Raw genomic sequence first — 23463 nt, 5'->3', positions numbered from 1 at the left:
TGCCTGGAGAAGGGATGTCCATGTGACAGTCTGTCTGCCACTGACCAGCCCTGCCTGGAGCTCAGGAACTTGAAATGACAGGAGATATAGGGAAAGCACTCCTAAGTCCCAGAGTAAAGCTCTCTCTAATTTACTTTTTCCCTGGGGATTTTCCTGGTCCCAGACTTTCCCCTCACAGACACAGGCTGGGCTGCAGGCGATATTGCCCTGGATGTTTTAGCTGAGTTTCCAACCCTTCACAAGCCTTGCTGTAGTTTCTCTCCTTTGCAATGATTTTGCTGTCTCCCCTTGGCCTCAGCAAGCAACAGCTTCTTCCAGACTCCTTAAGTAGCTCTTGGGTGAAGTCTGTGTGATGGGATGCCTCTTTCAGAACACTGCTTCCATTATCCATCACCTTCTGCTCTTCTGAGGAGAAGCACCAACCCCAGAGCAATGGTGCCCACATCCAGCTATCAGACACAGCCTCGTGCAGGTAACAACAGTGCAAGTGCAGGGTCATGGTGTGTGGCTCCTCTGCTGTCACTGCTCACACTTGGGCTCCATCCATTGCTGGTTCACCTCTCTGGTCACTCTCGGGGACTGAGGAGGTTTTGGGCATGGCAGACCAGAAAGAACACCTTGCCCAGGAGTGGGAAAAGAGTTAGTGGCCATCTGGGCTTGGCGTGTGCTCCAGCCGAGGGAACTGCAGCCCCTGGAGGCAGCCACCCTGCATGACTCCCTTCTCCTGTTCCTCATCCCTCGTTTAGTCCAGGGGAGGAAAAGGGCTCTTGCAGTATCCCTTTCCAGAGCACTCCCTGTCCTGCCCGGAGGAGATGCTGAAGGAGGAGTTGTCCATCCCTCTGCCTTCTCCCTGCTGCCAGCACCAGATGCCTCATTTCAGGAAGGAGGCAGCCCTGCTTCCCACTGTCTGATCTGCCAGAAGAGAGGGAGAGCTTTGATCAAGACACAGCTATCTGAGCTCTGATCACTGCCTTTCCTGCAAGGGCCCAGTTCAGAGAAGAGGGCACATTTCTTTTAACCCTTCCCTCCCTGAGAGCCTGGAGATCCACAGGAAAGACACGTTTATCAGAGCTCTCAGCCCAAGGGGCTTCACATTCCCAGGAATGGCTGGGAACTGAGTGATATTCAGTAGCTGTGCCATTTCCATTCAGTTGCTCATGCACCCAGAGTTTTGTATTAGAAAGGTTTTGTGTTGGGGCTGCCTAATATCTAGTATCTAATTAATAAAGAGAGAGAAAGGGAACTTCCTCGGGGGAACTCAGCAGTGCCCCTTCATCATGTGAAAGCCAGTGAGGGATCATGTTATCTTGACAGATGTTGTAGGCTACAGATCTGGTTACTGAACTTCTGTTTCCCATGGACTCCTTCCAACACTTCTTTTCATTTGTCAGGGATATATTTCAAATGGTAACATGCACAGGGTTGCAGAAAAGTAGAAGGAAGTGGCTGATTAATGACCTTTTTCCTGGTAGTGTAGATGTGCTGGTTCCAGCTGTAGTAGATACCAAAGAAAAGGTAATATACTGGAAACCAGAAAAAAATGAAGTCTCTAAGATTAGAGGCTCCTTTTTCTGTTTCTTCCAAGTCAAAGCAATTAATAATGCTATAATGCAATATGCTGTGCCATGTCATGAGCTCAGATATGCTGAGGAATTCATCACAGTGCTCCCACCACTTTTCTGTCACACCAGTAGGAATATTAGGCACAGGCAGTTGAGATACCTTGTCTCTGGGAGCAGCCTTCCAGTCCCCACTGTCTGCAGTGCTCTCCTTCGAATGCTGGCTTGGGTGCCATAAACAGATGTATTATTTCTACTTCTTGTCATCCTTTTGCAATCCTTTTGACACCAGTCACAAGGTTTGATACCTGCCACCTTGTAGTTATCAAACTTGTTTCTTGCTTGATGCAGTCACCTGAAGTGAAATGAAATTACTAGGTCCATGGGGCAGGAATATGCCCCCTCTTCAGCACTCTGACAGTTCCTGACCCAGCCAGGCTGGATGCACACTGTCAGAGCTGGGCTGGAGTGCCTCTGGGGCTGCCTGGCCCATCAGAGGGCCATTACATCCAAAGAGGGACTCCAGGCATGGAATGCCCAGTACTGTCTATAGGAATAAACATTCCTAGCAGGATCATCCTACTCAGCTTTGATCCTTGGCCCTTAGAGAAAACCCGGCAGCTCTCGTCCCTGCACAGTGTGGATACACATCCTGTTTGGGAGAGGCAGGTGTAAAGACCTGGCTTGGACTTTGAAGGGGTGTCTGCAATGACATGAAGTGCAAAGCAGGGCGAAAGGGAGCCCAAAGACACCAGGGCTGTAGTAATCCAGGGATGATGCAAGAAGAGAGTCCGGATCATGCAGCTCTGAATACAAAGGCAGGGCTCAACTCTCCCTGCAGCAGCTGGGTGGTGGAGAGAACATCCCTGTGCAGAGACTTCATCCAGACCTAGTCTGACCTATAGGTGATGCAGGTGTTCAGATAGAACCTTGATCTACATCGTATCTCTACCTGTAATCACAGGACATCAGTGTGTGAGCTGATCAACACCTGCAGTGTTTTAAACCATCTCTGTGCACCTCTCTGCAAACCACTGCAAACACACTGAGGAGACAGAAATGTGACAAACCAACATTGAAAATTGGACTCCATTATATCTGACTGTAGCCATGTTAGACCCACTGCAGAGACAGGCCCTGGCTTTTTTAATGACAGAGGAGGCAGCAATAGGATTCACAAAGACCATGCAATACTAGAGCTCATTTTTCCCACCCACATGAAGAGCTGCTGTATTTTCAAAGCAGCAGCACCTGGTGATTGATGCTACATGCACCTCACTCTGACAAGGAGCTTGCTCTGAACTGGGTATTTTCCATTAGTTCAACCTGCTTCAATCTTCTGTCTTTAGGAGGAAGCCAGATGCTGCTCACCGATGGGGTGATTTTGCACAGCAGTGATTTGTGACCTTTATCTGCATTTCGTACAGCAACACACATTTCATTGCCTCTGTCACACGGTTTCCAGCAGTCATGCAGTTTTTCAGAGGAGGAGCTGAGCCACGAGCTGGAGACGTGATACAGTTGTGGTCACAGAACAAGCTGATGACCACCCCAGGAACTGGTCCTGATGATTCTAGTCTTTACATCCCCCAGCTCCCACGTGCTGCACTCCCAGTGCTGGGGAGAAGGCAGGAGGGTTTGGAGGCTGGTCCATGCTTTGGTTACCAGTATTAGGCTGGGTTTGTTACTCTAAGTGTGTGGGGCTGTGACTGGTGTTAACCAGGCTGCAGACCCTAGAGCTCCTTCCCACTCCTCCATCACCAGCCTCACCTCTGCAGCCACAGCTGGGAAGGTCCCTGTCCTCCCGTGTCATCATGGGAAGCAGCAGCCAGCAGCTGCAATGCTTTGTATCCAGTTAACCCAACTAAGCCATGATTACACGTGGGGATTTTCCTATTAGTGGCTCAGAACAGCTGGGGTACTCCCCCCATCTGCAGAGCATGGCACAGGCATGTGACACAGCTCGGTCTGGCAAAGCAAACCTGTTCGACACACACTTTGCTCCTCAGGGATTTCTGTAGCCTTCACAAGCAGCCTCAGGGTTTCGGACAGATCAATGTTTCCTTTTGGGGTACATCTTCACTGCAAGCTTCACCTTGGCAAAGCAAGGCTGTTGCCTAGGCTTTGTCCCAAACTTTTTGGTGTCCCACAGTGGTGGTCCCCATGGTCCTACTGGTTGATGCAATGAGAGGAGATATGAGCGAGTGCCATGGCCACCCATTCTTCTTGCTCTGTCCATCACTCAGAGGCCAATAATCATAGAATCATCAAGGTTAGAAAAGACCTTCAATATCATCAAGTCCAAATGTCCAGCCTACAATCCCTAACCACTAAAACATCTCCCAAAACACCATGTCCTGGGAGAGAAAGCAGCAGAACTTCCTGAGGAAGCAAATGCAATTAGCTCAGTAAAACAAGATTCACGCATGGGGGGGTGTCTCAGGAGCCCCCAGGAAACCAGTCCTTCTCTTCCCAGGGTGAAGAAAGAAGGAGACAAATGTCTTCTGCTGCTTTCTCCCCCAGCATCAGAGCAAAACAAGTCTCCCCGAGTCCTCCTAATTACTGGTGCATTGAGTTCGGATCCTCCTGCTCTCTGGACACAGAGCCATTTGCCTTTCCTTGTAATCCCAAGCAAGAGTCTCAAAAAAACCAGCTCCTTGCCCCATCACCCCTGTGTGCAGCAGGGATGCCCCCAGGTCTGGCCACCACGGGACCCAGCAGAGCCCCAGCACCAGCTGCAGTGGCAAGGACAGAGCTGTGCTGGACTTCAGCTTCCCTGTTTCCCAGTTTTCAGCTGCACAGCGACAGTCCCAGAGGCTCAATGCTCTCTGACCTTGGCTGTCCTCATTTGCTTCTAAAACTGGCTGATCGCTCTGGCAAGCTCCAAAATTAGCATCCCAGTCGGCCTTTTCCCCACCACATGGGATTCCAGGCACCACCAGGGGCTCCCAGCATTTTTAATTATTTTTCTCCTTCTTCTGAAGCCCTCTTTGTTAATGCTGCTTGTGGTGTTTCCAATGGGACAGAAAGCTCCTCTGCTGCAGGCTGAGTGCTGTGTGCTCTCTGGGGCTGGTTCACCCTTCCCACACACCTCCGAGGGATGCCTGAGAGCAGGGGGCAAATGTAGGCTGGCAGTTCTCTGGTAGCATGTGCTGGGCTGGAGGGCAGAAGATGCACTGTGGAAAAGCCAAAGGGATTGAGAAGACATGTGGAAACAGAGACCTTGACTCCAGCGGTAGTGGCAGTCCCTGCAGTGTTGCCTTTCTGGCAGACCCACTGCCAGGCACCAGGGAAACATTACATCTTCCCAGGAGCAGAGATGGCACAGATGTGAGGTACATAATGACCAGCTGAGTTACCGTCAACAAAAATCTCCAGAGAAGATGACAGCAGGTGGTGAGATGTGGAGAATAGCCATGGGAAAAGGGGCCTCCTCTATCTGTAAAGAAGTAGACAAAACAATATGAGACCAGCTAAAGGCCAGGGCTTGCTGTGAGCAGCGCTGTGAATGTTGACAAAAATCAGAACACTGTTTATCATGTGTTCAGTGTGTGATTGGCTACATCCTGGGAACCCAAGGACTGTGTCTGTGCCAAGGAGCAGGCGTGAGTGCTGTTTACATGCTGTGTACCCTGGTTCCTTATTCTCAGTTCCCTCTGTAAAAGTATATATAGGAACATTTTTCTCATAATAAGCAACTCCATTGCTTCTCACCCTGGAGTCTGTGTCTTAACCACCACAGTGAGAAAGCTATTGGCACCCATGAACAGTGTCCTGGAGGAGGACAGAGAAGCAAAGAAAGGTGTTGGTTGTCACTCCTACACAGCATCATCAAGAGCTTGGATGGATGCTGAAGGGTTCACTCCACAACAGGTATAGGAAATGGGGAGGGTCTGAGGGAACAGGAGGGAAGACATGGCTACTGGCAAGCACGTCACCTGCCAGCAGGTCAAAGAGGTGGTGCTTGTCCATGCCTGATGTGCACCTCATGAACCAAGAGCTGCTCCGAGGAGCTGCAGCCTTGTGGCTGCTGGCAGGGAGGGCAGCAAGAGGGAGCACTTTGCTCTTACAAGCAGCTGCCTCCACGCATTGTTTTTCCATAGTATCTCCTAATGTGCCCAGCAAGCAGGCCCCACACAGTCACATAAGCAGGCATCTGTAAGAAAACCACATCCCAGTACAGGCCAGCTGAGTGACATTGCTGCTGTGTCCAGCTCAGCTGTTTCCACACAGCTGGAAGCAGTGACACCTTCACCTTGGTGAGCCCTCAGCTCTCGTGGCAGAGGCGGAAGAGGAGCGGAGGGAGCGTGCCATGCCCTGGCAGCAGGCTGTGGCTGTGTCCCTGGGAGCTGACAGGAAGGTCATACTGCGTCATGCCCTGGCCACCACCTCCAAGTTTTGTAAGATTTAAACCAGTTCCCCCTCTACAAGCTGTCTCCAGTACAGCTCTGGCCATAGCTGCTTGGCCAGCCCAAAACCAGCTCTAGAAAAGCAGCCTGAGCTCAACACACCACTCTGGGGTGGCTGTTGTGCTTTCCTTATGCTCTGGCTTCAGGACAATCCTGGACTGCTCTCAGAGAGAGGGCAGAGGAGTTTCTCCCTCCAGTTTTAATGCTACAGACTAACCAAAGCCTCTACTGCACATCTGCAGAGAAAGGGGGTAACTCCCAAAGCCAGAGTGGTGTAGCTAGGCTGCATCCCAGCCCATGAGTGCTCATCCAGACACATGTCCAGCTTTTTTGTTGTAGCAGGTTTGGCATTTCCACTAACTTAATCAAATAACCAGCTGAACAACACAGCTTAATCTAGAGTCTGCTGTGTCTGTGAGAGCAGGCAGGCTCTAAGCTGACCCATGCTCCAGATTTCTCTTCATTACTCATTAACTGTGGGTGTGGTGTAACCTGTAGGAACCACACAACTTTCTACTGTGCGTAGGTCTGCACCAGCTTCTAGTCTCTGGGTAGTGATTTGCCCTTGAATTGATCTTCTCTTCTGAATCATCACATTTACAGAAGAAAGACTGAACAATCAATCTAGAGCTGAACTGCCTTGAACCAGTTTTTCTGTGCTGGATTATGCTTTATATGTTGCAACAGCTTTGAGAGCTTCTGGCTTTTCCCTGTAAGAAAAAAAACAACAAACCAAAACCAAAAACAAAAAAACAGTTTTGAATTAGTTGCTGCTAGTTGTGTTGTGCGGGTGTTATTTGTACCCCACTCTCCCAAAACCTAAAGAAAGAAGCATATGAAAAAAGATGGTTCATTTTTTCCATCCTCTCTCCTCCCAAATGGAATGATGAATTACAAACCAAATTGAATCTGCCTGATACTGCACTGAATTGCATCTTTTACTTCTGCTCTCTGACAAGCAGAAATACTTCAGAAATAAGGCAGGATCAACTCCTAAAAAATATATATACATGACACTGAAAGGCATTTGTTGGAAAAACATGGATGTTTGTAGAACCAGAGGAAAACACTGTTAGGTTGGCTAGGAAGGTTCACTCTCCCACACAAACAGAAGGGAAGATGATGGGTGGTACCACTGTAGCAGCAGTATCTCTGCCTGGATCAGCCCAGGAGCCTTATCCTCTGAAACACAATCACTGTCAACGCCCACACTGTGAAGGGTTTTGCACAAACATCAAGCAAGTACAGTTCGTTTCCAGGAAAGATGAACGCACAGGTGTATTAAGGTATTAATGAATGCCTTCTGCCTGAAACAGGTCAGGAGGAAAGGGAAAGATTCACCTTTTCTCTAGATCCAAATGCATCACAAACTTCTGTATTTTTCCAGGGGAAGGGCAGGGAAATCACGGCTCCCTGCTGCAACACATGACCTGGTCTCCACTCTCCCCAGTTTCTGATCTGCAACACAGATTGTTGAGCACTGAAGCAACAAAACACATGGACTTGAATGTCTGAATGAGTCATTTGCAGAGCTGCAAGCACAATGAGACTGCAGTGATGAAATGGTGGGAGCTTAGAGAGTGTCTGTGCTGCAAAGCAAGGGGTCCCTGGAGTTTTGTCTAGGTCTTGAGCATCCCACAGGGTCCTGTGCCCCACATGCCCGGAAAATCAAAGCAGCCATATGGAAAAAGTTGAGTTCCATTAAACAACTGGCTCATAGCACTGGGTCTTTCATGCTCTGACCTACCTAACCCCTTTCTGTGCAGCTATGACTGGGATGGGGGAGAGGGTTTTGGTACCAGGTCCTTCTGGGGAAGTTATTCACTCCATGCTGTGGGTTTGGATGGAGCCAGGTAGGTGTGAAACATGGGTGGTGGTGTGTGCATAGTCTTATGGAGAAGCATCTGTGATCCAACAAGCAGGAAGACACCTGGCATGGCATGGACAGGCGTGTCTAACCAGGTACTGCTGTGGGCAGCTCGAGGTGCAGCAGTCACGAGCACCCCCAGACCCCATGCACAGCAGCAGGATTTTTAGGAACACTCCAGCACCAGCAGAACTAAACATGTGCAGGGAATATATGTGACTTTTCTTGTTCTTCAGTACAAGCCATGCCCCAAAACATTAGATATCATAACTTCTCTTAAATTAAAGGCAACCATAGCCATTTCTAGCTGTAACAAGTAATGACCTGTTACACAATAACATTATTGCTGATTATTGACGTCTTTGTTTGCAGGAAACTGGACTGTGGTTTTCATGTGACAAACCCAGCCCACTGATGTCCCAAAATAGTTTGCATGCTAGTGAGATTTCAGAGGGGAAGGGTGCAGAGTCACAGCAGTCTCTGACAGCCCTTGCCCCCAGTGCAAGTACCACATTGGCTCCTCCCCCCTCCCCATCTATTCGACTCTGGAGCCTAAGGATGACAGACAAAGACCTGCTATTCCTGCTGATCTTCTTGTTAACACTTTTGCCACAAATATTTTCCTCTTTCTCTTAAGCTGTGAATGTAGATTTAAGACACAAAGGAAAATGAGTAGCAAAGTGTCTCCCCTCTCCAGCTGTGGGCAGTGCACAGGTATTTCAGCAGCACTGGATCTCTGAGGCTTGTTTCAGTCTCCCAGGCTGCCCACATGAGTTAGTGGCTCCTAGGAAAGAGAAATACAGCCCAGCTGAGACAAAACTATTGTTTTCCAGAAGAGTGACTTGCAGTAGTTTCAGTGCAATGGGAAATCTTTCAGTCTGCTTTGAGATCTCAATGTCCTGAACTAATAGGCTGCATGCGGGAGGGAGACCTGGAAATGACGGACAGTAAAAGATCAGGTACTGCACAGGGACAAAGAATTGGGAACAAGCTGATGAGTGCAGTCTCTCCAGACCTCCCTATTTCTGGACTTGTTATGGTTTGCAGTGCCGCAGGCTAGATTTGAGGTCATGGGACTTTTCCTTGAGCCATCCAATTAATTTTTGAGTTCTGCACTTCATGGCTGAGAGCTCTGATCAGCGAGAGAGAAAAGAGAACCACCAAGCATAACAACTGTCAGCATGCTAGTCAGGAGGGACTGAACCCAGGAAACTCGTGCTGAAAATGCAAACCTCAGCAGAGAGTACCAAGCATGCCAGCAGGGAAGGGTAAGAAGAAGATGCCCTCTGTGTTTCAGGTACATGGGAAAGGACATTTAGGAGAGTGGAAAGAACAGATCACCACAGGGGTGCCCAGATTTATGTAAAAGGAAGAGTTTTCCTCAAGCACTATCCACTCTGACCAAAACATTTCGTGTTCCTCAGCCTCATAGAGCCCACAGGTCTAGAAAGAGACACTGAGCAGATGGCAAGCTTGATGTGACAGCTCTTCACTCCTGTTAGACCAGGTATTTCACACATCTCCATGGACATCAGTACAAACATATCTTGCTGCTTCTTGGGGGGCTATCTTTTCCTTCAGGGAAAAGAGAAAAGCTGTTTAGTCCTCGGGCCTCATTGCAATTTTTTGCCAGTAGTAAAACGGTGCACCACCCTCTGCTCCCCACCTGACCTGTGCAGCCAGTGTCTTCTGGGCTTGCCAGGAATTTTGATCCCATTGGTGTAGAAGTAACTCTCTGCTTCACAGGTGTGTGTCCAACCGGGTTTTTTGTGGCTGAGATTCTGGTCTTAATCGCAATGCTGTGAACTCAAACTAGCACTGCAAAGCTCCTCACGCTCAGAAGACCTCCTGAAAGGACGTCTCCTTGTTTCTGTAGAAGACTTGGCTCAGTTAAGCCGCCTGGGCAGCATGTGCTCCATATTCCCCAAACAGGACCTCAGACCCTACGGAGAGGAGAGCTGGATAAAAAAAGCCCGTCACTTCACAAACTGACCCTTGGTGTGCTCAGTCAACTAGAAGATGCTCTATTATTGGCTCACATGACTCAGGTCAGTTTGTTTCAAACATCGGTTTAAATTCGAGGTGAAGGGGAGCAGATTCTGGACAGTCTTAAGAAAACTAATTGTCAGGTGTTGCTTCCTGGCCCACATGGTCTGCAGACCTTGGCTTTGGAGATGCCGCTGGCTCTTTGGTCCAGCTGTGCTCTTCTTGCTGCAGCTGGGGCTGGTCACAGCAAATCCCAGGTCTCGAATCAGGGTAAGTTTTAATACTGCACAGGCCTTCTTTATGTAACAGCTGCCATCCCTCAGGGATGAATCCAGGACTTGCAGCACTAAAAGCATTAGCTCTTGCCACTAGAGCTAAAGATGTAGCTCCTCTGGTTGGTAGCACCAGTACATTTATATCATTTAGAACAAACGCTGGAGGAGACTTGTGACACACTTAAAACTGGGTTATGCCTACCTAAGCATTTTCCCCTCACCATCATCCTGAGGGAGTACGTACACTCGCAGGACCACAGGTGTGAAAACTCTGCTGATGCTGCCTCCATCCCATGGCCCAGAGCTAGTCTAAGTGGAGTGTACACATCATTATTTACCAGCCCAGTTTTCTAGTAGCACTCATGCCCTCCCTTTTACTCTCGGATCTGCTCCAACACTGGAGAATCAGAGGACAGAACAAGTGTAGGCAGAGCTCTGGCTCCCTTGTCTTCAACACCACTCTGCTTAGCTTTCTTAACACATTTTGCAAGCACTTTGGCATAATGGAGGTTCATGTTCTTCTTTCCCTCTAGGCACATGATGTTGAGGGCTCCAACACATCAGCAGTTCCAAAAAGCCAGCCTCCTCTGAAAAGCAGCTCTGGCTGCTTCGGCAGCCCTAGGGCCAAAGACACACTCACATTCGGAACAATTTCAGGTCAACACCCTAAAATACAATATAAGTGATTCACCTTGAAACTTTAACACAGTTTTATTCTCCCTATCATACTTTGTTACATTGCTCAGTAACTGCACAACTATTTACCCCTACACTCCAGCATGTCTGATGCAGACAAAGGTCTGTTTAATGACTGGCTTCTGTCTTAAAATCCACCCTTTGCTGGGACATAGCATTTATAAAGCCTGAAGTGCAGCTTTCAGCTTCTTTCCCAGTGACAACTCAGCCAAGTGAATCTGAAATTGCATAATTGTGAGTTCCGGGGGACAGACTGCAGGAAAATGCAGCAGGCACATGTGCTCTCACCTGCTGTGCCAAGGGGAGGGCTCTGCTTCTGGTTGTCTGTCTGTCAGTTCTCCTGTCCCAAAATGTTAGAGCAGCTGCAAATGAAGCTGATTTTTTTTTGTTGTTTTTTTCTTCCTTTTTTTTCCTTCCAGAAATGGAGTTGGACCTCCACAGGATGTGTAACCAGATCTGTCAGGGAGCTCTGAAGGGGATTCTCTGGTACCTTAAGGGTGTCCTTGAATCATTGTTTGCATGGTGACATCTTTTACCTGTACTGTGGCCCTGTGGGCTTGAAAGGAATATTCTGGTTCCAGTTTTACTTCCAGATTCCCATCTTTACCTGAGTTTGTTTCAGCTTTTCTATCAAATGGACACTTAAAAATATTCCTGACAGGAGAACAAGAACTGAACAGGCACTTGTTATATAAACCACTTAAACGAGGCATCAGCCAAATCCGGCTGGTGGAAAGATGTCAGATGAGGACAGGGTATTTAAAAGCAGCAGGGGAGAAGCTACAGCTCAGGGTTTGTTAAGGATGTTCGCAGCCCCTTATGAGAGGAAAGGAAGCTGTGTGCATCTCCTACCTCACTGACTTCCCTGAGGTTGGATACCCCGTGTCACACTTTATTGGGAAAGCCCTGGGACAAGTCCCCAGCCCCTTTAGTTGATCTGAATCCCTTCCGAGGGGCACAGCAGGAGCTTCCCTTGCCTCCTGCATGTCCTGTTCCAAGCCTGGTTTGCCGCAAAGAGCCCAAACCCCCAGCGGGCAGAGGCGGGTGCAGAGGAGGCCAAAGCGGGAGGTGCCGCTCCCGCTGCTCCGGCCGCCGCCGCTCCGCTGGGCCAACAGTGTTTCCGGGGGACGGTGGGCGGAACCGGGTCACCCTCGTCCGTCCGTCCGTCCCCCAGCTCGGTGCCCGGACCCTCGGCTTCGCGTGCAGCTGTTCGAGAGCGGGGTCCTTCTTCCCACCCCGCCTTCGCTCGGGGCGGGCGGCGCTGCACGGGGCGCCCGGTACCGCACTGCGCTGCACCGCACCGCACCGCACCGCACCGCCTTTGCACTGCAGCGCTGCCTTTGCACCGCACCGCACTGCCTTTGCACCGCAGCGCTGCCTTTGCACTGCAGCGCACTGCCTTTGCACCGCACCGCACTGCCTTTGCACCGCAGCGCTGCCCTTGCACCGCACCCGCTGCCTTTGCACCGCAGCGCTGCCTTTGCACCGCACCGCACTGCCTTTGCACTGCAGCGCTGCCCTTGCACCGCACCCGCTGCCTTTGCACTGCAGCGCTGCCCTTGCACCGCACCCGCTGCCTTTGCACTGCAGCGCTGCCTTTGCACTGCAGCGCTGCCCTTGCACCGCAGCGCTTCCCACCCGCTGCCGCGCCGTGCAGCCCGCGCGCGCGCTCCGCCCCGGCGGCGAACGGAACGTTCCAGACCCCGCAGGCTGCGGCGGGAGCGGCGGGAGCGGCGGGAAAGGGGCGGGCGGGGCACGGGCAGGGACGGGAGGGGCCCGAGGGGAACGGCCCGCGCGAGGCCTTCTGGGAAGCGTAGTTCCCGCGTGCCGGCACGGCAGGGGGCGCGCGGAGGCGCGGACTACATTTCCCGTGGGACCGAGGGGCAACGGCAGCCGCAGCCCCCGCCCCCCCGCGCAGGCGCGATGGGGACGCTAGAACCGCTATAAGGGATGTTGTTTGGCTTTGCGGCCGCCGAGCGGAGAAGCCGCAGCGGGGCAGTCGCCAGAGGAGGTGAGCGAGGCCGCCCCGCCCGGTACCGGGGCGGGTGCTGAGGTGCGGGTTGGAAGCGGCCCTTTGTGTGGGCGGGGGGGCTGCCGCGCCGCTGAGGGGCCCCCTTTCCTGTGAGGGGGCCGGTCGAGCAGGTTCCCCCGGCCCCTCCGTGAGGAGAGCTGCGCTGTGCCCGCTCCCGGGCCGGCGCTGCCCTTCCCGCCGCCGCTGCAGCGGGGGGGTCTGTCCCCGAGCGGGCAGGGGGGGCCCCTCGTGGTTACGCCGGTGCGGGGAGACACGAGGAGGGGTCTGGGGGAGGGGGGGGCTCCCACCCCCAACCTCCCCTCTCCTGTTCCCCCCTGGCGCGGGTTGCCTGTGGGGTGGCAGGCCCGGGGCGGCCGGCCCGCATCCCTGCCGCAGGAGGGAGGGAGAGGCAGCAGGGTGCAGCAGCCCCGGGACCTGCTGCCCTGCACCCGCCTCTCCCGGCGCTGGCACAGCCCTGGGCTGGGCTGGGGGCGACCTGGGCCAGCGGGTGGTGAAGGAGGCTCTTCCTGCGGGCACAGGAGGGGTGGCAGCCCAGTGCACCCAGCCAAAGCTGCTGGTGCGGGTTCTGAGTACAGCAACTTAACCGGGCTTTTCCCATCCTGTTAGTTTAAGGCAGGAGAACGGGGTGTGATAAAGCAGAGTTATGAAAATGAATTTTTGCGTTGAGAGGTGACTTTCTTTTCGGGACTCGGGTTCTCCTCCTGACCTTTTAGTGCCATGTGATAGTTTGAGGGAATGCCTGCAGCACTGAAGGTGTGCCTCCTGTGCGTCTTCATACTTAACGATAGCTCAAGCCTGTGGCATAAGTGAATAACGCTATAGAGAAGAGGTGTATATATATATATATTTCTCCAGAGTGTGTCAAATTATCAATTTTATCATGTGATATCCCTAGAGAAATAAGTTATGCAAAACTTCTTACTGGTAAGTTGTTGGGTATGTGTCACTTTAGATGCTAACAAAAGATTCCAGGGGTTTGATCTTCTGAGTCAAGTTTCTCAAGGTTTCAACTAAATGCCGGAGTTACTACTTTAGTCTGCCAGATTGCATAATTGTGTTTCAGAGTTCTAAGGGAGGAAGTATGACAGCACTCTAGTGCATTGAGAATCATTGTATTATTTGGTTACCTCAGGGTATGTCTAAACTAGTTCAGGAGAAGTTAGTCTTGCGTGGGTTTCCAAAGTCGTGTTATTACAGTCCTGTTTTAATAAAACTTTTACAGTTTCTTTCTGATTTTTATTTAAAAAAAATAATTGCTAAAAGGAACTGTTGTGTTGGGCATAGCACATAATGCAGTGGAATTTAATTACTTTTCAGATATTTGAGGTGAAAACACACGTGTAAACCCTGGCGTTTACAGAAGATGAAAGACATCGACATAGGAAAAGAGTACATCATACCCAGCCCTGGGTACAGGAGTGTGAGGGAGAGGGCAGACTCGGTGCAGCATGAAGAGCAGGAAGGGTCACAATTTCAGCATGCTACGCATAAGGTCAGTTTTATTTTTTTCATTGTTTGTTTTGTGCTTATTAAATTACATGCAACAGCAGCCACTCTCTTCCTGTGCCAGCTCTGTATAGATTCACTGCATTGAAGGTCATTAATGAATATTCCCTTTTGTATGGAAGAGGTCATTCCAAGGGATATTGTAGCTATCTTGGTAACAAGTCTGAGCACTTACTAAGCATTTTTCATTTAAGTTTGACTTCTTAGTAACACTTGAACAAAACAGACTTTTTTCTAGTATTCATATCTTTATGTGAATCCAGAAGATATTTTAAGCTTTTGTACTTAAGAGAATCATTACAACCAAGTAAGAACAGTGAATAGCTCAGCACAAATCACACACCATTCAGTGTTAGCAGCTGAAAAAATTCTTAATCATGCCATGTTTTTCTCAAGGATTAATATTCTAAAGCAGAAGTCTAGCTTGCTCTAGTAGCAAGACTTACTTTTCCCTCACTTGGAAGTAATCTGTACTGAATACTGTTTCTGGTGCACCTGTGTTCAGTATGGTGAGGTGCAGTCACAACTACTTCAGTTTGAGAAAACTGGTCTTTAAATAACCACTGGCTTAGAGATGGCATGTCATTGTTCTGAGTTAATATTTAGAGCTTGTTCTCACTGAAAAAAGTGCATATAGCAAGTGCTATAGGGCAAAAAAACACCTGCTCAGATAACTGGAAACACCCACAGTGGTAAAAGATATAGTCTGAAAGTAATAACCTGTCCTAGCTGAAAAAGAGTAAAAAATAATGGCTGCTCTGAGTGCTAGCACTGAAACATTTTCTTGCATTTCCTGTTCTTAAGCTTTCCTAAAATACTAATGTAGAACTTTCTGAAGCCAAGCAAATAAAGTTCATAGTGCCTATGTCTGATTTTTCGCAATGACAAGTTGCTTGCAAATGTGCTGCTGGGGATTCCATACATAGATTCCCTGTGACAGAGACTAGTGCGAGAGGGTTGAAAATGGGGAACTTGCTGTGTCTGTATGGAAGGACTGTGAAGACTTCTTCAAAAGGCTTGAATTTTGCTGCATACTAGACACTGGGATACTATCTATTTCATGTAAGGCTTCCTTTGTTTTGCTGTGGCTTAGAGGGTTTTGCCAGGTGTTTTTTATGTGGACTAGCTGTGCTGCACTGCTGTTTTTTGAGATGGGAGTGATCTGCTCTGCAGCTTGCGCTTGCAGGCCCTGCAGCTCCTGGTGTCCCCACAGGCTCTATGACTCAGCAGGCTATTGCTGACGGTGTTCAGAGGAAGGCTGAGTGATTGCATTAGAGCAGGCACTGATGCAGAACTAAGATCCCTCTGGAATAACAGTGCAGCTTCTTGATGGCATTTATTATGTTGATGTAATGGGCTTGCCATCCACTGTGGAATGTCCAGTAGCAAATCTGCTCTGACAAATTTGGGGTGACAACAGTGATGCCATTGGTGGACAGCTTTGTTTCTTGACCAGTGGCAGTGGAGTTAAGCAGTAATCACAGAACCTTACAACTGCCTGATGGTCTGCATCATCTGATCGTGTCAATGCTTGGTTTAAACCTTTTAAGTAAAATCAATCAAACCAGTGTATTTGGTTTTTTTTTTTTTTTTTTCTGAAGGCCAAAAGAAAGTTAAATCCTGCAGGTCTGTATAGTGTGGCATCAAGATCTTGAACTTGGAGGTAGCTTCATGTCAGCTTAACACTGTGTAGTTTTGTTTACCCTTCTACCTCTACCATTTGATTTCCTGGCTATGACTATAAGGTAGTAGACCCAGATAACTGATTACAAAACAGGGATTTTGCAAATTTTGTGATTGCTGATGCAAGAAAATGGCTCACCCTAATTCTTTCTTAGAATTTTATCTGGATTGGTCTCTGAGGAATTAATTTATCTTTTTTAATGGAATTGGCTAGTTCTGGCAGATTAGTTTATGTTCAAGTTATCTTGTTCAGTATGCCAGGGTTGAGTTAATTTCTAGCTCAAAGGCTGGTAACTCATCTTGGTTTTTTTCGCCTTCTAGCTTGAATGTATACAGTCCATAAACAAACGGGTCTGAATTTGTTGCTGCACGTCAATGACGTGAAATCCTGTTTACTTGCAAAATACTGAGATTAAATAAAAGGAGCTGTATTCATAACACCTTATCTAAATTACAGGCTCATGTTTGTGTACCAAGCTTCTTCCTTTCTTGTTGAAACAAGCTCTAGTTTCAGCAGCATTCTTGGCCTTATCACTTGTTGGCATGCTTTATACTTCTAGTAACAGGGATAAGTGAAGGCTTCTCTTTCATAAGGCTGAGCTTTGCCTGTTTGGCCAAGCACTTCCCCTCTGCCTGTAGCAAAAGGATAGAAGTGTAGCTTGCTCACCTGTTAAGAAAAGGGTATTTCAAGGGGATAAAAGGGACTGTGTCCTTCACTGCTTTATCCTTTACAAAACCTGGGTTTGGGCCACATGCCTAGGATGGTTTATTGGACACATGTAGTCACAGCTGGTGACAAAGCATGATGGAGGGCTGGTGTGATGAGGAAGGGTAGGACCACAGCAGCTCAGGTGGAGGGGTTAAGCTGTGGTAGCACCGTCATTTGTACAATGGAGTCCAGTTGCCGTCAACAGAGATTTTGGGACTCTCGGATTTCTTGTAGAACACCTAGCTCAGAATTTGAACCAGCTTGACCAGAAAATGATGAAGTTGTAAACATCACCTGTATTGCAAGTTACAAGCTGCAAGCAAATTAGAACTGTTACTTTACCACTAACTGCAGATCTTTGTGGAGTGCAGGTTTGAGACTGTTTTGCAGCAGACTTATGCTGCATGAAGCAGACTTCTTGTTAATATATTTGCATAGGAACATCATCCCTCAGAGTGAGGTAGAACTGCGTAGTTTACTTTGAAGGGGATACAGGAACATGCTGCCTCTGGTAGTAAAAGACCACTGGTTAATGGCCGCTGGTGGTGATGATTTCTGTCAGGACTGCAGGTACATTTGACTGATCAGTAACATGACTCACTAGTTTTTCTGTTGCCTGTATTGCTGCACTTTTATACATCCTTCTTAACTTGAAGTGGACAAGACTAGCTGGTTGCCTGATCAAGATCTTTACAGGTGAAAGACCTATTTTACTACTGAGCCAAGATCTCAGAGCTTCTTTGGATGCCCCTCTTTTGCTATGTATAAAGGTTTTGTTCATCTTTGCTGTTTCTGTCCTGAAACCTCCATACTGGTGCTCAGGTTTCCTGCTGAAAGGATGCTGTAATGGGTGTTCATGACAATAATGAAAAAGAACTTGCAGTTCTTACCTTAGAAGCTTAAATGCTGTTTGGTCACAGCCGGAAATATCACCTCTTTGAAAGACAGGAGTTTTTCAAATAGGCTTCCTGGAATCATAATTAAAATCATGCTGCAGTTTAAGTAGGTCTAATCCAATGTTTCCTGGTGCTTAATGGGAATGTTGCTATAGAGATTTGGACCTTTGAAATAAGCACTCCGGGACTGATAATTCAAGAAACCATTTTTATTCAGTTTGTGAATGCATATATTCACTTCACGAATAAGTTTCTGTAGTGTGTTCTTAACAATTGATTTTTAAGTCTTTGTTGAAGACCTTAATGTAGCTTACAAATTAGGGTGTTAACTACATGTTCCCAATGCACAATACCATACTAATTGGGCTTACTGCATCTGGGGGCATTGCTCTTCTGAATGAAGGTAACTTCTAGGTGCACTTACTGCCTTGCACTATTAGTCAGTAGTCATCTGTAAGAAGCCGTTGCATTACCAGTAAAAAAAGGGTACTTTGAAATATTGCTTTATACTTACACCTTTAGAACTTTTTGTTCTCAGAGTCCTTGTATGCCCTTCAACTTTTATCTGAAGTAATTGTATTTAGTTTTTCTCATGGAAGCAGTGTGCCCTGAGGAGGAGGGCAGATCCCATTGTGTCCATGAAATATGCTATAAAATGACAGATGAAGAAGAGAAATAATTTGTTCTCAAAGTACTTAAGGTGCAGGCACTACAGAAATGTAATCTTCATGTTTATTTGATGAAACAGCAGATGAGTATTTTGCTCCCCTATCTCATTCTGTTCACAACAGTAGAGGATGTAGAAGCAGCTTGTTCTCATGATCCACAATGATAGTGAGAACTCAATTCTTGAAATTCAAGTTCACAAGTTAACAGTGATAAGGCAGTGATTTCGAAATTGTGCTCCAAGGTGTGATTGCTTCTGACTGGAAAGCAGCATTCAGGATTAGGTTCTTCCTGCTGAAGCATGACTGCATCTACAGTATCTTTTGGTAAGCCTCAAGTGCAGATTGTTGTATAGTGTGGAACTGTAGAGAACTTCAATCATACAGGAAAAATGTGTTGCTAACTTTAGCTATTGGAAGCTCTACTAATACTCTTGACCTCACCTTGATCTCTTATTTTTCAGGTTTGTCTCTGACAGCTTTTTGCAGGGACAGCAGAGAATGTGATCAGAACTTATTGGAGGTGACTAAATTCTTCAAGCACTGATAGCTTTGAAGTGATCTATCACTGTCTGGCTGTTCAATAGTCAGATCAACTCTGTCCCTCCACCTCTTGGGAGCATCTGAAATGTCTGAGCCAACTGTGCTGAACCACATGTTAAAAATAGGAATGTGGATGTAGCCTGGGTACTAGTGCCTTGGCACTCCATGCTCAGAGCAGGCCTTATAGACAGCTTAAATGTAAAGCTTTTAGGTGTAGCTGAAGGTCCTGAATGTCTCTGCATTTTTCCAGAATATTCAATTTTTTCATAACCAAGTAAAGCCAGAACTTCAGGAGACACAGCACAAGTAGGCTCTTATAGGCTGTATGTGTCCTCAATTGGTCTCTGCACAAAGATGTTGCTCTATGGTTGTCTTGGATTACAGCCAGAAGCTGCGGTAGCTTGAGCTGATGTCAGTGCTCACATCAGGAGAAAGTGAAACTGTAGTTGGCTGAGCAAGATAACTGGCAAAGTACTAGATTCGTTGTAATTGCCACCCAGCTGAACATCTCATTGGCTGTGATAGGACATGTGCAAAGGCAGAGGAAAACTATGTGTATTTATGTATTTCTGAAATGTGTCACTGCTGCAATCATGCCCTTTGGGGCAACACTTAGTAGCTTGAGGATCTCTTACTTGTCAATAACAGACTTGGATACATTATTTTCTTATCATTGTTGCATTGAAAGTGAGGGAGTACTTAATGTAGATAGTGTTGCTGTGAAATGTGTAAAACTGACACAGGTGCAGGTATTATAACAACAAATCTGAACACTTAATTGTTTCAACCTAGAAGTAGAATTTCAGCTTTTGCAGTGTAATGCATTTGTGTAGTCTGCTGCATAGTCTGACTGCAAGGAGTTAAGAGGGGCTGTTAAGATAAAGTTGGAAACTAATGCTATTAAACTTTTTTGTTGTCACTTGACTGTTCAATGAAGTAGGAAAAATTTTCCAGTGATCTTTGGAAGCCTTTATATAAGGCTCTGCTAGGTGAGGCATGCTTTTCTATGGATCCTGCTTGGTGTGTTCTTCCCCTGCTGAGAACAAACTGCTGCAGTTTAAGGGCACTGATGGAGGGAGTGGGGATGATACATTCTAAAATGAACCAATTCTTACTAACAGACAGTGGATCAGATCTGTAATATCAACTCTGAAGGCTGAAAATATGATGCTGTAGTTGAGCAGCTGAAGTAGCAGTAAATTTAGGTGGCTTGATGTCTAGACCAGTTCAGTGGACAGTGCCTATAAGAGGAGTAGCCAGTTGTGGGTTGAACTGCTTACTGTGGACAGACTCTTCCACAAAAAAAAAAAAATCTGTATTTCAGTATCTATTTTCTTAATCCTTTTTGAGGATTAAGGTTAAAGAATTTCAAAGTCAACATATTTGGAGCCATGAGGTGTTTACTTTGAGTTTACTAGTTCATTTGCCACTTGACTGGGATGCCCCTTACTTTTGGCAGTGTGTGTTGGTACAGGAAGATGAGTTGAATAAAGGCTGTTGTATTTGTCTTGGTAAATGCTGTGGTGTCAAGGCTTCTGCTATTATTCACTGGTGGTTCTACCCCACAGAAGCTTGAGTTTAAAGTCTCCTTGGGTATTCCTGGTGTTATACTACATTGACCTGTGTAGCTTCTGTGACCTAGCTCAAGCATGGCCTGTGTAAAGGATATTACTGGAAGAACACCTCCAGCATATGGCAGGCTGTCTGCATGTGGTTTAGGGCAGTAGAATTTATCTGAGCTCGTCAGGAGCCACATCCTCAGCCTGTGCTGTGCTGGTTTGATCTGCTTAGTGAGGAGTTAGGTTCCCAGCTCTGTGGTCAGAGCACACGTAGAGTACCAATTCTGTAGGGCAACTTCTAGTTAAGGCTGATCATTATTTCCAGTTCAACAGGAGCCTGCTGTTACTGTAAGTGTGCATGAACTGTGTAGTTGCACAGTTCCATCCAGTGCTGGATGATCAGTATACAACCTGAGCTCTACATCTTGTCTTCTTTGATTGCATGATAATGAATACTTGTCTTCATGCAAAACAAAAGATATGGGTTTATGTATACCAGAAGCCTAAACAAGTGCACAGCTGCTAACCAGATGCATACACAGCCGCTACTGTTGCAAAATCCTACAGTGAACACTATGTGGCAAACTCTGCATTTCTTGGATTTGCCAGGGAAGAGTTTAGAACATCTCACCTCAGTGAACTGCCAGAGTTAAGGGCAAGGTCAAATAGGCAGTGTTCCTGGAAGAAACTGATACTACACCTGTCCTCAGCAAGAACTCTGTTCATCAAATAAAAATGCTCAATATATATGACTAAAATATTCAGGCTAATCGCCAACAGTCATATCCAGGTCTTGTTTGGCTACAGAGCCCTGGTATCAGTGCTGAGCACTACGGGAAGATTTCTTGAGTCTGAGGATGCATAAACTCAGGCCAATTTTGAAGCCATGACTCTAATGCTAATTCAACTAATACTAATCCTAGTCCAGAAGAACAACTGCAGAGGTCTGGTGTAATGAAGCCAGATGTTAGAGTGAATGAGTGGACTTCAAATTGCTGAATCTCTGAACTCCTGTGGCAAGTTAGAGTACATTTTGGAACAGCTAATTCTCTTTTTGCTAGAGAAATATGGCACAGCTGCATTTATTCCTGCATTTGGATGGATGGTTGTTGCTGTAAATAGTTGTTCTGCCCTGTAGCAGAATCTGCAAAGGGAGCAGACATGACTGTTCAGTTATCCTCCACTTGTCAGAAGATGGAAGAAAATGGAGGCCCTAAGCATCTGACTTGGCTTGTTGCAGCAGTCTTGGAAGTTGTAGCCATGATTTTTAGGCACCTAAAGCTGTCTGGTGGTTTCATCTTGATGCTGTGTATTCAGCTCTCCTGTCTATACTTTGCAATCAATGTATGCATGTGTCTAAAGGACCAGTGCTTCCTTCTTCACACCCACTGTCTGTGATGTAGCCCAGTGCCTGCTCTGTACTGCCTGTCCTTCTGAGAGACAGCTGGTAAGGGTGGATGATACACTAAACTAGTATTTAATAGGCTCATGTTCTAATCAGGCAGAGTATTATAAAACATTCTAGCTGCAGAGTAGGCTGTGAATCTAATTCCACAAATCCCCGTATAAATACTTTTGTAGATTGTGGACTGCATCAAATGCAGTGAAAGGAGAAGAGGAAAATTACCTGAGTGGAATATAAATTCCACAGAGCACTTGCTGCTTCACCAGGCAACAGCAGATTTGACTGTTTGGACCTGCAAACCTTCTTAATTTTTAGGTGCTCCTATGTTTGACTTCCGGAAGTCTGGACAACAATACTTTAGGGGTTGCCTTTGCTACCTGCAAAAGTAGTCTATAAAGCCCCTAATTGCTTTCAAGTGGAGCTATGCTTAGAAAGGCTCAGAGGAATTTTTGGGAAGAAGGATGTAATTACAAGTTCAAAGTAACTCTTCCTAAGTACCAGCTTTCTGAAAGCAAGAGGTGGAAGTTCCTGTTCTGCAGCATTGCTAGCTTGGAGTTTATTACTGAAATAAAATATTTTCAACTTCATGTAACAGTAAATCAACCATAGTGGCTTTTGCAATCTATATTAGCTGCAAGGATTAATAAAATAAGCCATTATGTGTCTGCTTTAGTTTCCTGTCAGGTAGCAGTAAGACCAGAAGAGATGGATCCTCTTCCCTGCAGTGATCTGAGCCCTGGAAGATGCTCTGCCTCATGGAAGAGGAGACAACAGTTGTTTGGTGGGTGGGGTTTGGGCCATATGTTGACTGCATACACATCAAATTCTCTGCAAGATGAGTAAGGGATGGAAAAATCTGTTTTGCTTGGCCTTCAGGCTTGTCTGGTTTTGCTATTACCATCTGATGTGACATTTGTCAAACCAGTAAATTGCTGCCTTCTTTTTTAAATATAAGATTGCCTGTGTGAAAGGCCAGGATCTCACTGGTGTGTTTTTTTCCTTCCCATATGCAACACAGTTGCCTCCCTTCTCTTCACCTGCTCTCCGTCCTCAGAGATAAATGCCCGTGTTAGCTACTTAGCAGCTTTTCAGAAGTGTGCTATTTCACATATGAGTTTGCTTGCCTTTCTAAGTAACATTCTTGATGACCCTCTTGCTTCTTACAGAATTTGTCTTTCTTACTTCTGACATGAGGTATACTTGACAGCTTTGTAGCTGGGCTCCTAAATGTTCTGTGTTCTCATGGCCTTCTTACATGACCTTAGTGTGTGGATTGTGACTGTGATACTGCTGTGTCTAATGAGCAAATCCTTTTCCTTTCCCTTAAATTATTTTCCTCAGTTCACCCAGACTTCTTCATGGCAGGTCTTGAACTGACCATGTCATCTTTCTAGCTCCCATTGCTTTAGGTGCTTACCATTGCTATGACCCATTTGTTGGACGAGGAAATTGTGGTAACAGGTGCTGGTGGGGTTTTGTTGCTCTCTCAAGTTGTGGAAAGTTGGAGGAGGCACATGTGCTCTGCAGTAGCAGTGTTAGCTATACTGCTTTTTCTTTGCTTGTCCGTGAGCTAGCTGTGGAGGTGAAGGAGTGAGGCAAGATCACGTGTGTAGTGATAGCTTCTCGTTACTCTCCATAATCTTGGGGGTTGCCCTCCATTAAAAGTTTAACTG

General features: G+C 47.1%; 1 protein-coding gene across 3 annotated transcripts in view; it reads left to right on the top strand.

The window, feature by feature from the left end:
- Nucleotides 1–12691: 12691 nt before the first annotated feature.
- ABCC5 (ATP binding cassette subfamily C member 5) overlaps nt 12692–23463 on the top strand; it is a 47890-nt gene continuing 37118 nt past the window's right edge. For 2 of the 3 annotated variants that reach the window (XM_051626045.1, XM_051626043.1), the window contains exons 1-2: nt 12692–12803; nt 14142–14316. In XM_051626045.1, the coding sequence (XP_051482005.1) occupies nt 14188–14316 (129 nt within the window). In that variant the 5' untranslated portion in view covers nt 12692–12803; nt 14142–14187. The remainder of the gene's footprint in view (nt 12804–14141; nt 14317–23463) is intronic. The other variant, XM_051626047.1, reaches the window with a different exon arrangement.

Source organism: Apus apus, chromosome 8 (assembly GCF_020740795.1).
Source record: "Apus apus isolate bApuApu2 chromosome 8, bApuApu2.pri.cur, whole genome shotgun sequence".
Taxonomy (NCBI): domain Eukaryota; kingdom Metazoa; phylum Chordata; class Aves; order Apodiformes; family Apodidae; genus Apus; species Apus apus.
The sequence above is the reverse complement of the archived record's forward strand: the minus strand, read 5'-3'. Positions and strand labels throughout refer to the sequence as shown.